General features: G+C 40.9%; 1 protein-coding gene across 2 annotated transcripts in view; it reads right to left on the minus strand.

Moving 5' to 3' along the window:
- The window catches only part of LOC124124056 (zinc finger B-box domain-containing protein 1-like), a 64,627-nt gene that overhangs the window by 31,770 nt on the left and 15,849 nt on the right, over positions 1 to 17,008 (minus strand). The window contains exons 2-6 of one of the 2 annotated variants that reach the window (XM_046487173.2): positions 15,841 to 15,967; positions 12,034 to 12,045; positions 3,447 to 3,560; positions 2,719 to 2,812; positions 2,536 to 2,581 (exon numbers count right to left, since the gene is read on the minus strand). In XM_046487173.2, the coding sequence (XP_046343129.2) occupies positions 2,536 to 2,581; positions 2,719 to 2,812; positions 3,447 to 3,560; positions 12,034 to 12,045; positions 15,841 to 15,899 (325 nt within the window). In that variant the 5' untranslated portion in view covers positions 15,900 to 15,967. The remainder of the gene's footprint in view (positions 1 to 2,535; positions 2,582 to 2,718; positions 2,813 to 3,446; positions 3,561 to 12,033; positions 12,046 to 15,840; positions 15,968 to 17,008) is intronic. The other variant, XM_048390720.1, reaches the window with a different exon arrangement.

Consider the following 17,008-nt stretch of genomic DNA (forward strand, 5'->3'; position numbering starts at 1 on the left):
GGTTAATGAGTATTATGATCTTGCCTGTAACACAATCAAATGTTCCACTCCAACAATTTATGACGACACACAATGATCCACTCTGTCAATGTATGAATATACACAATGATCCAGTCCATCAATGTATGAGGATCCACAATGATCCATTCCATCAATGCATAAGGATCCACAATGATCTACTCCATCAATGTATGAGGATACACAATGATCCACTCCATCAATGTATGAGGATCCACAATGATCCACTCCATCAATGTATGAGGATACACAATGATCCACTCCATCAATGTATAAGGATCCACAATGATCCAGTCCATCAATGTATAAGGATCCACAATGATCCATTCCATCAATGTATGAGGATCCACAATGATCCAGTCCATCAATGTATGATGATACACAATGATCCACTCCATCAATTTATGAGAGAGTGAGTTTGGTTTTACGTCGCTTTTAGCAATATTCCAGCAATATCACGGCGGGGTATCAATTTATGATACACAATGATCCACTTCATCAATGTATGAGGATCAACAATGATCCAGTTCATCAATGTTTGAGGATCCACTCCATCAATGTATGATACACAATGATCCATGCCATCAATGTATGATACACAATGATCCACTCCATCAATGTATGATACACAATGATCCACGCCATCAATGTATGATACACAATGATCCACTCCATGAATGTATGATACACAATGATCCACGCCATCAATGTATGATACACAATGATCCACGCCATCAATGTATGATACACAATGATCCACGCCATCAATGTATGATACACAATGATCAACGCCATCAATGTATGGAGAATACTACAATCATTCTCGTTAGATACCATAGAAAATTCACAAGTTTTGTAAAAAAGGTATCTAACAAGAATGAGTGTGGTATTTTATTTATTACCCAAGTTAAATACATACTTAAGTGTGAATACATAACAACTTTCATCCGTTGACAGACCAAACTGAAACCGGTTGCAAAATCTGGTTGTGCATGAGTTTGATATATGTCGAAATATGGGCATTGTTGACATTTCTATGCATATGCATTAACAACATGCGCCTGTAGTTGTGTTTGCAAACAAAACAGCACCGACGCTCAAGATACTTTTGAGAAGAATTTCTTCAACTAATGCCAATTCAAATGCCAAGTTGTTAGTACGCAGGACACCTATATGAAAAGTTGAAAAGTCACATTAGCGCCGCGCTTTGAATATCGGACCAACAGTCGGTCACTCGCACTGACGGGGATCAGTCTGTGCAATCAAAATGATTCTGTTTCCTTGATCTATTAGCTGAATCAATATCATGTCCGCACCATTTTGGAAGACGGAAATCAAGAGTGTTCGCTGAAGATATTCATGTTAACTGCACCACCCTATATTGACGACGTGAAAATCAACAAACTCAAGTCTGCTTGCAGGTCAGTGACAGCTTCGAACGATCACCACCGGAATAAGAAAAGACAACCGTGATCTACTCACAGCATTTTACACTAGAGATAGGGAATGTTACTGTTCACATCCGGGATATTTTGGGCCACATAATGAGAAGTCAGGCACACCTCTACGGAGTTTTCGAATGATTTGCATCGGAAATGTTCACTTTGAGTGATCTGGTCGTGCAGTCGTGCACAAACAACTCCCAAAACAGTGCCACAAAATTCTCTTCGAAGGGGACACTGGTGGTACAACCGGATCATCCCAAGTAAGTCTAGATATCTGTCCAGATAGTTTAAACTGACTTCATTTCACCACGCTTATCCTTTTATGTTAAATCAAATTGAAAGTTGCGAAAGTGGTCGGGTGCGTCACGCTCATTGGGATCCTCGATCTATTGATCGGTAGTCGTACATTGTAAATGGATATCTAGCTCGATTATATAATGTCTGTAGAAGCTCTATGCATAACTTATATAGAATGCAAAGCGAATTTGATGCATGTGACTATCTTGTTTGGTTTAATAAAGTGTAAATCTCTCTGGCTCTCTGGAGATTGCTTCAGTTCTGCCTTGTAGTTGCAAACTGAATGATGTCTCGTAATTTTTATGAATGAAAAATGTAGTCCTGGTGTGACAGAGGTCACGGTTATCCAATCAAAACGAAAAAAACAAGGTCAACCTTGTACGACACACGTGACGTACGGATTTAGTATCTTACTACCTGTATCTTCACCACGTGGGTAATAAATGATGATACGCAATGATCCGCTCTGTCAATGTATGAAACACAATTATCCACTCTGTCAATGTATGATGATACACAATGATCCACTCCATCACTGTGTACTGTGGACTACACTGGGGCCTACACAAAAAGAATGTTCACCTACAGATCTAGAGGTCATGTGTGTAGATTTATTTTCAAACTTCTCAATATTTTACTTCTTAACTAACAATTATATATCAGTACAGAAGTCTTTACCTACAGAATATAGATGATCCGCTAATTAGCCACAGTCATCAGTAACTAAGCTACGGAAATGACTTCAACCGATTAAATAATCATGATATCACTTTACCTAAAGGTTCATCCCTTAAAACTCTGATCCCTTTCTTCTTATGCTCCTGAAATTAAGAAACAAGAGAGATTTTTATCAGCAGCATAAACCCCATGAACACACAACATAATGACTTGAAGCTTAAGTTTAGCTGTAGTTGGAAGAAGTTATGACTGCCTGGCACGGACACAGTTCTTGTCTCACCTTGCTGGAGCGCACCGGCTTGTCCAGGACATCGGTGGCATAGGTGGAGAGACTGCCGGACTGACCAGTGCGCCAAAACCCTCCCCCATTCTGTCTGAAAAATACATACATACATACTGTAAATTAAACGCGTCTGAAATTAATGCGTCTCCAAAAGAATGCAACCACTGGACCCTAGCCCAAAATTCGACTCATTATGAATGCGACACCCCCTCCTCTCAAGCATCAGTGGATTTCTATCTAAAGAAAATGTCCTCAGTCAGGTTTAGAATCCTCACCTTAATCCAACCTTACATTAATCCAATCACACACCAAATAGCACCGCTTATTAGCGCTGAGTAGAGTACTTCCACTAAAACAATACATGCGCGCTGGCTCGTGTCGGCCTTTGACGCAGTCGCAAAGAACAAAGGGTGGCGTCTGTCTGGACTGCAGGTGTGATCAGTGATGACGTAAGTGAGAAGAACTCTTGTCAATAAACAGTGGTGTGGAATACATCAGCGTATGTCTAAGTTGGTATTTTTGCTATCCAAAATGTCTTATTGTTGATATAAATGCGATGTTTAAAAATGCGAGCAAAGACCACTCGCATTTTTCGCATTTAATTCATGCTCACGTTAATTTCAAGATTTACAGTACATCTATTTGAAGTGAAACCTGAAGTCATCTGATATGACAAGCAAAGATACTGCAAGCAGATCAAGTCTATGAACAACATTACGACTCACTCTCTCTCCTCCTTCTCGCGACTCATGGCCACCTTCAGCTCCCTCAGCCTCTCCTCCATCTTCCTGTTCTCCAACTCCAGCTTCTTGCTCTGCTCCTTCGCTGTCCGCATGTTCCTGTAACACACAGGCACAACCGTGACATCCGACTCTCACCAGCTTGGATGAAGTCAGTGACAACCACCACCCACCACCTTGGATGAAGTCAGTGACAACCACCACCCACCACCTTGGCTCAGAGCAGTGACAACCACCACCCACCACTCGCCACCTTGGCTCAGAGCAGTGACAACCACCACCCACCACTCACCACCTTGGCTCAGAGCAGTGACAACCACCACCCACCACTCATCACCTTGGCTCAAAGCAGTGACAACCACCACCCACCACTCATCACCTTGGCTCAGGGAAATGACAACCACCACCAACCACCTTGGCTCAGAGCAGTGACAACCACCACCCACCACTCACCACCTTGGCTCAGGGCAGTGACAACCACCATCCACCACTCATCACCTTGGCTCAGAGCAGTGACAACCACCACCCACCACTCACCACCTTGGCTCAGAGCAGTGACAACCACCACCCACCACTCACCACCTTGGCTCAGAGCAGTGACAACCACCACCCACCACTCACCACCTTGGCTCAGAGCAGTGACAACCACCACCCACCACTCACCACCTTGGCTCAGAGCAGTGACAACCACCACCCACCACTCACCACCTTGGCTCAGAGCAGTGACAACCACCACCCACCACTCACCACCTTGGCTCAGAGCAGTGACAACCACCATCCACCACTCACCACCTTGGCTCAGGGAAATGACAACCACCACCAACCACCTTGGCTTAGAGCAGTGACAACCACCACCCACCACTCACCACCTTGGCTCAGGGCAGTGACAACCACCATCCACCACTCACCACCTTGGCTCAGAGCAGTGACAACCACCACCAACCACTCATCACCTTGGCTCAGAGCAGTGACAACCACCACCCACCACTCACCACCTTGGCTCAGAGCAGTGACAACCACCACCCACCACTCACCACCTTGGCTCAGAGCAGTGACAACCACCACCCACCACTCACCACCTTGGCTCAGAGCAGTGACAACCACCACCCACCACTCACCACCTTGGCTCAGAGCAGTGACAACCACCACCCACCACTCACCACCTTGGCTCAGAGCAGTGACAACCACCACCCACCACTCATCACCTTGGCTCAGGGAAATGACAACCACCACCAACCACCTTGGCTCAGAGCAGTGACAACCGCCACCCACCACCTTCGCACAGAGCAGTGACAACCACCACCCACCACCTTGGCTCAGAGCAGTGACAACCACCACCCACCACCTTGGCACAGAGCAGTGACAACCAGAATCCAAAAGCACCAAATCATGATCAAAACAGGTAATCAGAAAGCACACAAAATAGAATCTACCAAATACAATTGATGATTGCTAGGTTTGGATCCAACTGATTACATTAATGACATGACAACAACTTCCAAACACCACTGACATCAGACAGTGAGCCAGGTGCCTTGACTGACTTTGTTGTGTGTTGTACTACAATGTCCCATGCACTAGTACCATGAATACCGATGCACTCGTACCACAGGGCTCCAAGTTCATTCTTCTAATTACTTGTTGATAACTAAGTAAATATTTTTAATCACTAGACAAAATGAAATTCAAGTGGCCATGCGAAGTCACACTACCTAATACATATCATATTGGCAAGTAACTTTACCTATTATCGTGATGAATAAAAAATTATGCTAATTTGAAACTAATTTCTTACCGCTTTTTATTTTGTAAATGCCATTTCTTCTTTACCAATACAATATACAGAATTGAACTTACTCTTCAGTTCATCCACATAGTTCTCCTCAGTTTTGGTATCTACTGCATGAAACTGTAGCATTACATAGCTCATTTAAACATGGGCGGTTTTTGTCTGTTGCATAAATTGTAGGTTCTTCATTTGAAAATCAAGATGTGCTTTGATATTCTCTTGGTGAACTTCTGACTGCCATCAACAAAATCATTATTTGTAAGTGATTTTATTAATTTTATTCAAAATTTCATTCAATATTGTTTATATTCATATAGGCAAAATCATTTGTGAAGTGTTTGGTAGATTGCACAACTCAAGCTTAATTACAGCATCCACAGGGAGATTACTTATAAGATAAGTTTCATCGTTATCACCTGTTTGTTAACCAAATTCACTGAGGGGGAATATGTAGGGATTGTGTACAGTCAAGTCTCATTAATCCAACAATCGGCTTTTTCCGAAACAAATGATGGGATCCCATTAAATCAGTGCTATTTAGACCCGTTAATCCGACAGTCTCACACTCTGACTCCGTCACACCTAATTTGCAATGAATTGCTGAAATCACTCATTAATCAGTCTTGTTAATCCGACACAGTGATCAGCGTACTCTGTGGTCATCAGCCAGCAAGTACACTGCCCCGTGTTTTGATGCTAGATGAGTCCGCGAGTAGCTGCATATTTCAACGGCTGCAGATATAAACTTGCTTAACAATAAACAATTACTGCTTTAAATAAACAAAACAGGATTAATCGAATGCCTAGATTACCTCAATCTCATTAAAATTGTCACACCAGAATGACCTTTGCGAACTTTGATCGACCAATGAAATTTCTAACAGGAAGTCCACATTAGCCTCGTAGAAAGCAGCTTTCTTAAGCATTGCAGCACTAGTTTCAAATTGGCGACTTCCATTCCAGACTATGCTTAAAAAAATATTTTGAATCAGTTATACAGTCCGAAACAGTAGTTCCCTTATCCTTTTTTTATAACAACATGTTTGAATCTATCGTGCAGTTATCCAATTTTCCATCATGAACATTGAGACTACCTAATTTCGTTTATCCGACATACTCGTTAATCCGACATAATCATATGCACCCAACAATGTCGGATTAACGGGACTTGACTGTATGTTTTCCACACTCACCAAGAGACAAGTGTTTTAACATGTTTTGTTCAGTTTCCAAATTTTCACTCACGAATGACCGATCCACTTGCAGCTTAGAGCGATGTACCATTTGGATGTGCTAGTGCCATTAATAGCCAAACATCCAAGAGGTGGATGCAGGATTTTGAAAAAATGTGAGAATATGTGTGTGCAAGCATGCTTTTTACTGAAGCCACAAACAGACTTGGCTGAGTACACAGTCAACATGAAAGGTTGTGATGTTATTGCCCCGCTCTGGATCCGCCTGTGCACTGTGCACAGAGCATCCAATCCATACATCTACGTGATACTCGCCCTTCACATTCCCTGGAATCTCTATAACTAATCAAGTTACAACATGAAATGTCATAGTACCACAGGGTTTTACATGACGCACAAATGTGTGCCAATAGACAACAATGTTTGATTGGATTGGACGCAGACAAACAAAATAGGTAGGGATGCAAAATAATATCCATTGAAGCTACAGCGCATCAAGAGCAGTTATTATGTTTATGGGTGTCTGTCATTTCTTGCATCAGACATGACTACTGTCCACATGATCATCGATTCCTTCCAAGCTCTAACATAACTATCAAAACGTACAGTACACTACACCATGTCATTACTCTACAGGACTACAATATTACATTCCAGGACCCTAAAAATTAATCATTTTTGTAAGTCAAGGTAAAACAATGTGACCATTATATAGAAAACAATAAGATCCACATATTTCACTGAATTAAATATTGCCATTGTCAAGAAACTGCATAATCTGCAGACTATTTCAATAGTTGTCAAGGTCAACAAAAGCAATATGATGTGACACAATATAGAAACAATGTGAGAGTTTGATAGCTTCAGTCCCAGAGATAACATCTGGTATTGTCATGAGATAATAACACAATATCCAGTCTGTGACATTTCCAAAACTACTGCACCTTTCACTGGAGACGCTGTGGAGCATATACTGATTAGGAAATAGAAAGTAGAGTTGATGTTCCAGAACCAACCTGAGCTAAGACCTGCTGCTTATATCTTTGTGTATATCTCATTCAAAAAAGAAAATTTGATACAAATACTAAGAAAGAGCCCAAATGTACATATAAACTAACATTATTGATAGCAGTCTCCACCTTATCCTCTCGCCTGTGGGCCTAGTCTTGTTTGGTCTAGTAAGGTTTGCAGGTAAAATATTATATTTTGAAGTAAATTATTGAAATAATATGGAATCTCTGGTTCAGATTAGTAGAGAAGAATCTGGAGGGGGCAAAGAATGATACAGTAAAATCTTATGCCATTGAGTATTATCATGATTATTGAGGCGGTTAATTAGCTGTGTCACGGGGGTCTGTTTGAAGAGAGAGATGACAGTATGATCCAAAAGTCCCTAGCATTCCTATGGCAATACATTCATGTGAAGTATCACAGAATTTGGTAATGCAGCTTCTGAGATATAACATATTCACACTTGCAGCATCGTCAACAGTAGCCAAGTTGTGCAAATGATGGTGCATAAATGAAACCTATGATCATTTCTAAAGAACTAAATCAGAAGCCAATTGTAGTGCTATAGATCCTTCCAATGTATCATCATGCTTAGCATTTTGGTTTCCAGCTTCCCAGGAATAAAAAAAAACATACCTGAAATATTATGTCATGAAATAATGCAAAGCACAGTTTTTCAAAACAGGTCTGTTGGTCCTGATAGCAGCCTGGCAAATTTATTTTTTCAAACGCTAAAATTATTTCTGAGATAGTCTTTTGTACGAAAACACAAGATGACCACTTTCCTAGTCATGCTGGTTGAATAACCTGAATAAATACACGATATGCTAGTATGTTTCATGTTTAATGCAGCACACCCCTGTTCTTAAATTGTCAACACCCAAAGTCTTTGTAGTAAGAATGATGCATCTGTTTTTATAATACGCTTACAGATCTATCTACCCTAAAAAACAGGAATAAGGGGGGTAAAAGTAAAACCACACTCAGCAATGTTCCAGCTATATGACAGCGGTCTGTACGATCGAGTCTGGACCAGCCAAACCGGTGATTGACATCATGAGAAGTGATCTACGCAATTGGGAAACGATGACCACCCAATCCTGTTAGTTGCATCTTACAACAGGCATAGTTGCCTCTTACAGCAAGCATGGGTTGCACTTTTAGTGCCATTGGCTTCCATTGGTCTCATTTCATGGCGATTTATGAGCAATAAAACTGTAGTTGTTGCATTACAAAATGGCAACTGGTTTTCATTCTATTGAGATGATAGATATGTATCTTTCTTTCAGTTAACTAGGGCCTCATCCCCCTAAATATTTTCTGATCAAATTATTACATGTGGATATTTCATATGCACGTGGTGAAATTTTGACTAGCCAGGCGGGGCACCTACTTTACATTTCAGCAAGCCCTTCAAACATTTAACTGGCCACGGGCCAATGGGCCAATCTACCCCTCGTATATATGTGACTAACCACGAGATCAGGGACCCTATGGATGCAAAATCACATTTAGACTTTATGATAAAACTACAGTATCTACCACAAAAATACATTTCTTAAGCTTCAATTCATATTTATTACAGAGATAAGTGGCATCAAATATTTGGACTCATTGACTGCAAAGTCCCATTTTCAGACTTATGACTGTTTATGTAATGATTGCAGATTTTAGATATAATGCCTGATTGATTAATTGATAGTAGACATATATGAGGGAATGTTTTGAAATAATGTTTTCATTACATTACAAACTAATGAGAGAGAAACAAGTTATTTTTGAACACTCCACACACATGGCGATTTGTACAGAAGTAAGATGATGTCATACCTCTCTTTTTTCATGACGTCACATTACAATTGTATCCAAGCCCCCATAACATCCCTTTTCTCCTGATGGGTCTCATATATCTTATATCCCAATGCCACATGTTTCCAAGCCTCACCTATTTTTGAGCCCCTAAAGAATACATAACCACCTGCTTAATGATGTAATCAAGGTAGACGGTTCAAAGCCCACTGAACACAATAAAGTATTCATCACTTGCCTCTGAAGTTTTGTTCCGAATAAGCTACACAAGGTAAGATATTCACTAAGTAATGAAAACATACCTCAAAACGTACCTTTTCACTCATGCACATTTTAATCAAACTTGATCTGATGATAATTTTACTTCATAACAATGGAATGCACTAATAATATATCGGCAGCTGTTTGTAAACTTCCTGTGTGTCATGTCATGTGACTCATCATATTGTACATCTATATTTGACTTGACTGCAATGGAGGGGCTTAAAATAAAGTTACGGTAACAAGATGGCTCCTGATCGATGAGTCTCACGTGTAGGGAAATTATCACTTTAAAATGAACAAGACATGGTTATTGACCATCCAAGTGCTAACAGAAGATAAGACCTAATTTTAGAGTCTTGAGATTGTTATTAGACACATAATCAGGAATACTTCTTAGGGGCTCAAAAACCCAGAGGATATATAACATATTGTTTACATACAAAATGAGAGAAATGACAATGAGGCCATCCAAATCATTAAAGATGTACGACAAAGAACACAATACAACAGAAACAGTCGCTGAGAAATACAGGAAAATATAAAATTAGATACATGTACTTGCCTTTAAATATTCATACATCACATAACAATCAGTGACATCAAACCTGCTACTTGAGAGGAATATTTCTAAATCTATTCATTTCTTGTACATGTTGTACGTAGCAGTGTTGGAATTGACATTTCTTGGAATACTGGAAACCCAGAAGGGCCATCTTGTTTTAATCATTTGTTGTGCTGAATCTACTCATCCATTGACCACCAGGGTAAGGTCTATACATCTATGACAAAGATTTCTTTTGTAGCCTTTTTCTTTTGTTTGAGACAGGATACTTTTTCAGTGCTACAAACTACACACATTTTCCCCTGAATGGAGGCAGTGGGGGTAAGATAGACTAGATGTTATTTTGTTTCCTCCCAGGCACCCTTCACAATATCAAAGGGTCGGCATCTTACTAAGACTTACAAGCAATCTTTCACAAGGAGGGACTAGAAAATGTCATGCCAAGAAGATTATATTATTTTTTCCAATTCTGTTTTACAATGAAGAACCAAGAAGGAAAGCATGCCATGTCAACCCAAAGATCAACCTATTGTTCTGATGGGGTAAGAATATCAATGATGGCACTATATGACACTGTTTTCAGCAATGCACAAGTATCAATGTGTCACAGTGTGTTTGTTGTTTAACACCACTCAGCAATATTCCAGCTATGTGACGGCGATCTGAAAAGAATCAGGATATTGTGTGGAACGATCCACATCATCAACAAGTCACTAACAGACTAACGAAGTCCAGTTTCCACCCTTGCCGAACTAGGCTGGATTTATGGAGTCATATTTTGGTTTGACTAGCCAGTCTATGCAGAGTCCAATCAAAATCGCATAACGAAATCAACATCTGGTTTGCACAATTTGCACATGTACCACCAACTCGGGGTCAAAAGATATTTTCAAAATCTTTAGATATTTTTAATTAAGTGAGTGAGTGAGTGAGTGAGTATGGTTTTACTCCGCTTTTAGCAATATTCCAGCAATATCACGGCGGGGGACACCAGAAATGGGCTTCACACATTGTACCCATGTCGGGAATCGAACCCGGTTCTTCGGCGTGACGAGCGAACGCTTTAACCACTAGGCTACCCGACCGCCCCGTTTTTAATTAAGGTGCTCACGTGATTTGATGCACTTTGAAAAGTAAGACCCGTTTATTACAATAGAGATTTTGATTATCAATCAGATTGCCTTGACTGGGTGCTGCCATTTTGTTTAAAGCACAATATTTTTCAGCATTGCATTAGAGGCCATCACTGTCAAAACACTTCTTTTTTTCTGTTTAAACATATTACTAACTCATGTTTAGAATTGAACCTAGGTCTGAGGTGTGCTACAAAGCAAGTGCAAAGATCAAAGTTCTACATAAGCAATGCTAAAGGCTACCTCACAAGACATAGTGAGTGAGTGAGTGAGTGAATGAGTATGGTTTAACACCGCTTTTAGCAATATTCCAGCAATATCACGGCGGGGGACACCAGAAATGGGCTTCACACATTGTACCCATGTCAGGAATCAAACCTGGTTCTTCGGCATGACGAGCAAATGCTTTAACCACTAGGCTACCCGACCGCCCCGTTTTTAATTAAGGTGCTCACGTGATTTGATGCACTTTGAAAAGTAAGACCCGTTTATTACAATAGAGATTTTGATTATCAATCAGATTGCCTTGACTGGGTGCTGCCATTTTATTTGAAGCACAATATTTTTCTGCATTGCATTAGAGGCCATCACTGTCAAAACACTTTTTTTTTTTTTTTTTGTCTAAACATATTACTAACTCATGTTTAGAATTGAACCTAGATCTGAGGTGTGCTACATAGCAAGTGCAAAGATCAAAGTTCCACATAAGCAATGCTAAAGTCTTACTCACAAGACATAGTGACAACAAACACAAGACAACAGATATATGATGAATGAAAAGAATTAGGTAAATTTGTAAACAGTTACTTACAGGTAATTAGACCTGAAAAGTGCCACCGGACATGTTAGGTATGTTTTAAACAATACAGTGTAATATGATATTAAAAAAAACAGAAAAAAAACTTTCAGACTTGCTTTCAACTGCAGGAATGCGTTGCAGCAACTATATGTGACTGACTAACCTCTAATAGTGACTATAGAGCTGTTGAACATATTGCTTGCATAGAAAACAAACAAGACAGTTGTGTCTAAATCCATTAATACTTATCGTCGCATAACCGTAAAATCCCAGACTAATTCTGCGATTACATGATCATGGAAAGATTTGCAGAAAATGTAACTTACTTCAGAATTGCAGACAATTGGCGGAATTTGCCTTTTTTTAATCAATGAATTATTTTAAAACTTTCTATCCAAATTTGCTCTCAAATGATGCCCAAACATTTAACATGCGATTCAAACATACAAAATATGAATCCACAAAAAAACTAAATTTGTAATGTATCATTTTTACATTTCAATGTTCATGTGGTGTAACAGAAACAGCTACAGAAACTGTGTTTATATCTAACCATAAATAAGTATCACACACTATGCACATGTATTTGTATAAATCTTGCATAATAATGTCTAAATACAAGTGATTAAAAATCCAATGAGAAATGATTATGCTTTTACAGCAAAACTTTGTAATTTTATCTCCAGAATTTTGGTAATTATATCGCGGAATTTTGATAATTGTAACGCAAAATTCGTCTGGGAGTGTATCACCCAGAATCCAGTCATCATGCACAGTCACAGAGGATGTTATGACACTTGATAGTACAGATACAACACCCGGGAGGGGATATTTGGGTACATCATGTACTGTGATGCCATGGTTACTGCAAGGCTCTACCTGCCTATCTGTAGATGTGACCTTGGAAAAGCTCCTGTGACATCATTTATAATGCTTTACCCCTGAAATGTTTCTGCTCATTTAGGAGGTCAACATTTCCAGATTTGCTGGTGTTAATGGGTATTCCATGCTTGGAAATTTCATTTCCAGGCACCAATTACTCAAAAACTGTGATATACAAATCTGAAAAAATAATGTTTAGCAATATTGTAACATACAATCAGCCTTTTTCTGAAGTTCTCTCTCTCACGGTTATAAGAGAGACATGTAGCGGTCTTTGTCACCAAATTGCCACTAGTCCTAGAGTCCTTTAAGGGTTTTACTTTATGTTATCATTAAAAGGACTAGTGGACCAAAAATTTCACTCACATGACATCACAAAGATCTGTGATAAATGAACTGGCCTGGTTAGCAGAATGCAGAAAAAAACACCAAATTAAATAGAAGTTGTTCTCGTTCAAATATTCCTACGCAGTGAAACGTTCGAAAGATTTCCGGCATCCAATCAATCCTATTTACCTTGTACGCCTTGGGCTTTGAACAAGGGAACTTGAACACGACACGAGTAACACAACAATGTCGAAGATCCAGGTAGAGAGAGCAAACTTACCGGTAGTTCAAATTACAAGAAACTAAAACTTTGGCAATAATAAGTTTTAAGTCAAGTCTGAGGCTGGACAATTGTCAGAATATTTCCCATTACAGTAAGCATTTTGTAAACACTGTAATCTATAGTGTTGTGTATTTCTTGTTAGATAACCAGGAACTAGTGATCACTTTGACATATGATTCTCAAAGCTCCCAAGCACAACCACTGATTCAATAAATAACATCCCACATAAAAAGTTTGGTGATTATTCAGTGCAAAGAATTAATGCAAAGAAATTAATTTTTTAAACAAATAAAACTCTCTGTTTTGTTATTCTTGTTGAACATCCATGGTTAACATTTGGCATCACCAAGCAGTTTCTTATACATTGGACAAGTTGAATTGTCACAGGTATTTGATATCGCACAATAGTATGTAACATATATGATCGATATTTGTCTGCATCTAAGTGAGATAAACCATGCCTCCAGAGTTATACTTAAGACTGTAGGCCCTTGAGAAATGAGTTTTATAAGTCCTTCGAGCCTCTCCCCTCCAGTTTACAATCCTACTCATAAAAGAGTCATGCCTTGTCCTTCACACTGGCAACAAAACCAAAATCAGTCTTGTCTGTGTGTTGCTTAATGCTACACTCAGCAACCTATAAATATTGTTGTAAATAATAGAGTTTGGACCATACAAACCAGTGACTGATATCAAGAGCAGTGCTCTGCACCATCGGGGTACATGCAATCAACCAAATCACCAAGTCTGACGCCCTGATCCAGTCAATATACATAGGTTGCTACAGGTCAGTTCTAACCTGGAATCTCCACCGGGTGGATGTATCAGTCCCTGAGTACAAGAGTATAATGTGTTAGTTCTGCACCATGACTGGAATATTTAGGAGTTATTATATGGCAGTTTTCATACCCCCATATCAACCAGAGACCCCCATATCAGCCGGAGACCCCCATATCAACAAGAGACCCCCATATCAGCCGGAGACCCCCATATCAACCAGAGACCCCCATATCAGCCGGAGACCCCCATATCAGCCGGAGACCCCCATATCAGCCAGAGACCCCCATATCAGCCGGAGACCCCCATATCAACCAAAGACCCCCATATCAGCCGGAGACCCCAATATCAGCCGGAGACCCCCATATCAACCAGAGACACCCATATCAGCCGGAGACCCCCATATCAACAAGAGACCCCCATATCAGCCGGAGACCCCCATATCAACAAGAGACCCCAATATCAGCCGGAGACCCCCATATCAACCAGAGACACCCATATCAGCCAGAGACCCCCATATCAACCAGAGACCCCCATATCAGCCGGAGACCCCCATATCAACCAGAGACCCCCATATCAGCCAGAGACCCCCATATCAACAAGAGACCCCCATATCAGCCGGAGACCCCCATATCAACCAGAGACCCCAATATCAGCCGGAGACCCCCATATCAACCAGAGACACCCATATCAGCCGGAGACCCCCATATCAACCAGAGACCCCCATATCAGCCAGAGACCCCCATATCAACAAGAGACCCCCATATCAGCCGGAGACCCCCATATCAACCAGAGACACCCATATCAGCCAGAGACCCCCATATCAACCAGAGACCCCCATATCAGCCGGAGACCCCCATATCAACCAGAGACCCCAATATCAGCCGGAGACCCCCATATCAACCAGAGACACCCATATCAGCCGGAGACCCCCATATCAACCAGAGACACCCATATCAGCCAGAGACCCCCATATCAACCAGAGACACCCATATCAGCCGGAGACCCCCATATCAACCAGAGACCCAAATATCAGCCGGAGACCCCCATATCAACCAGAGACACCCATATCAGCCGGAGACCCCCATATCAACCAGAGACACCCATATCAGCCAGAGACCCCCATATCAACCAGAGACCCCCATATCAGCCGGAGACACCCATATCAACAAGAGACCCCAATATCAGCCAGAGACCCCCATTTCAACCAAAGACCCCCATATCAGCCGGAGACACCCATATCAACAAGAGACACCCATATCAGCCGGAGACCCCCATATCAACAAGAGACCCCCATATCAGCCGGAGACCCCCATATCAACAAGAGACCCCCATATCAGCCAGAGACCCCCATATCAACCAGAGACCCCCATATCAGCCGGAGACCCCAATATCAACCAGAGACCCCCATATCAGCCGGAGACCCCCACATCAGCCAGAGATCCCCCTAATAAACAAGGGACCCTCATATCAACAAGACCCGAGAGGCGAGAAATGTATTATATAATAATATATGTTAGTCTAATAATGTGTGTAATGAGAGTACTCACTGAGCACGGAGACGCAGGGAGACATCTTCCCGTCGAGTGGATGTGTTGAATGCTGACATTGTGGTACCAGGGGGAGACAGGAAAATGCCCTGCTTCTGGAGATTCCGGATCGGACGGTAGTTGTACACTGCAACATAACCATTACACTTAGGAATAACTCTTCTACACCAGAATGGCATCTTGAGGATTCAATCAAGTATTAAGCTGAAATTGGAGAAGCATACTGTAAATCGGGAAAGTTTGGCACCAGTAAATTAATGCAAGTGGCTAACAATAGCACTAACTGCATCGGGAAAGTTTTGCGATACCCTATTAGTTAAGATTACCAATGTCAAAGCTACCTACATGTACTTTTGCTGGTGTTTTTTTGGATAGGTAGCAAGAGGCATGGGGAATGGCAACTCAGTGTCAGTTTTAAACTGTAGATGCATATGTTGTTGTAGTTGACAAGAGAGGTTTGTGTGGTGTGTTTAGCAGAGAGAATAGACTGGCTGTCTTGATTACTTGTAGTTAGTCAACAACTTGATGAGATGTGGCAGGTTGGAGAACTTTGTTGGACTAATTAGGCTTTTGACGTGAAGCGACACTGTGTAATAAGGGAAACACAGGATGAGAGGAATGTTATATTTAATCATGTACTGGCTGGTTTGACAATGTCTGGAAGTGAATTCAAGAAGTATGCCTCCTTTCAAGTCTTGTTTGTTGTTGGTCTGCTAACATAACTGTGACATGACCCTTTTGCGCGTATGTGTCGCTCACAGTTTTCACAGTACTTTCCAGCTTGCAAAACTTTCCCGATGTACGGTATTCCCAGGGATCTGAGGAGTCCGGAACCCTGTCCTTACACACAATCATCAGTTGGTTAACAGCATCAAGTTGACAATCATGGGCCATTCAAACCCAAAATAATGAATGAATCATTTAATATGGATCTACAAAGCAATATGTCATCAATCAACTTCAGTGACAACTAAGCCAGACTGACAAGCGTTTCTACCATAATAGAAGGTATACTCCACTGTTGTTCCAGTAAATGCCACTCCATAGATACAAATATGTTGTCAGCCACCGAGAGTTAAGGACAGATCCAATTCAACTTTTAAGGTTCATATTGGCTTATTTTTAGTTTAAACACATTGATCTGTATTTCAATAGAAAATTGGGATTG

Source organism: Haliotis rufescens, unplaced genomic scaffold, assembly GCF_023055435.1.
Source record: "Haliotis rufescens isolate VD_foot unplaced genomic scaffold, xgHalRufe1.0.p SCAF_9, whole genome shotgun sequence".
NCBI classification, from domain to species: domain Eukaryota; kingdom Metazoa; phylum Mollusca; class Gastropoda; order Lepetellida; family Haliotidae; genus Haliotis; species Haliotis rufescens.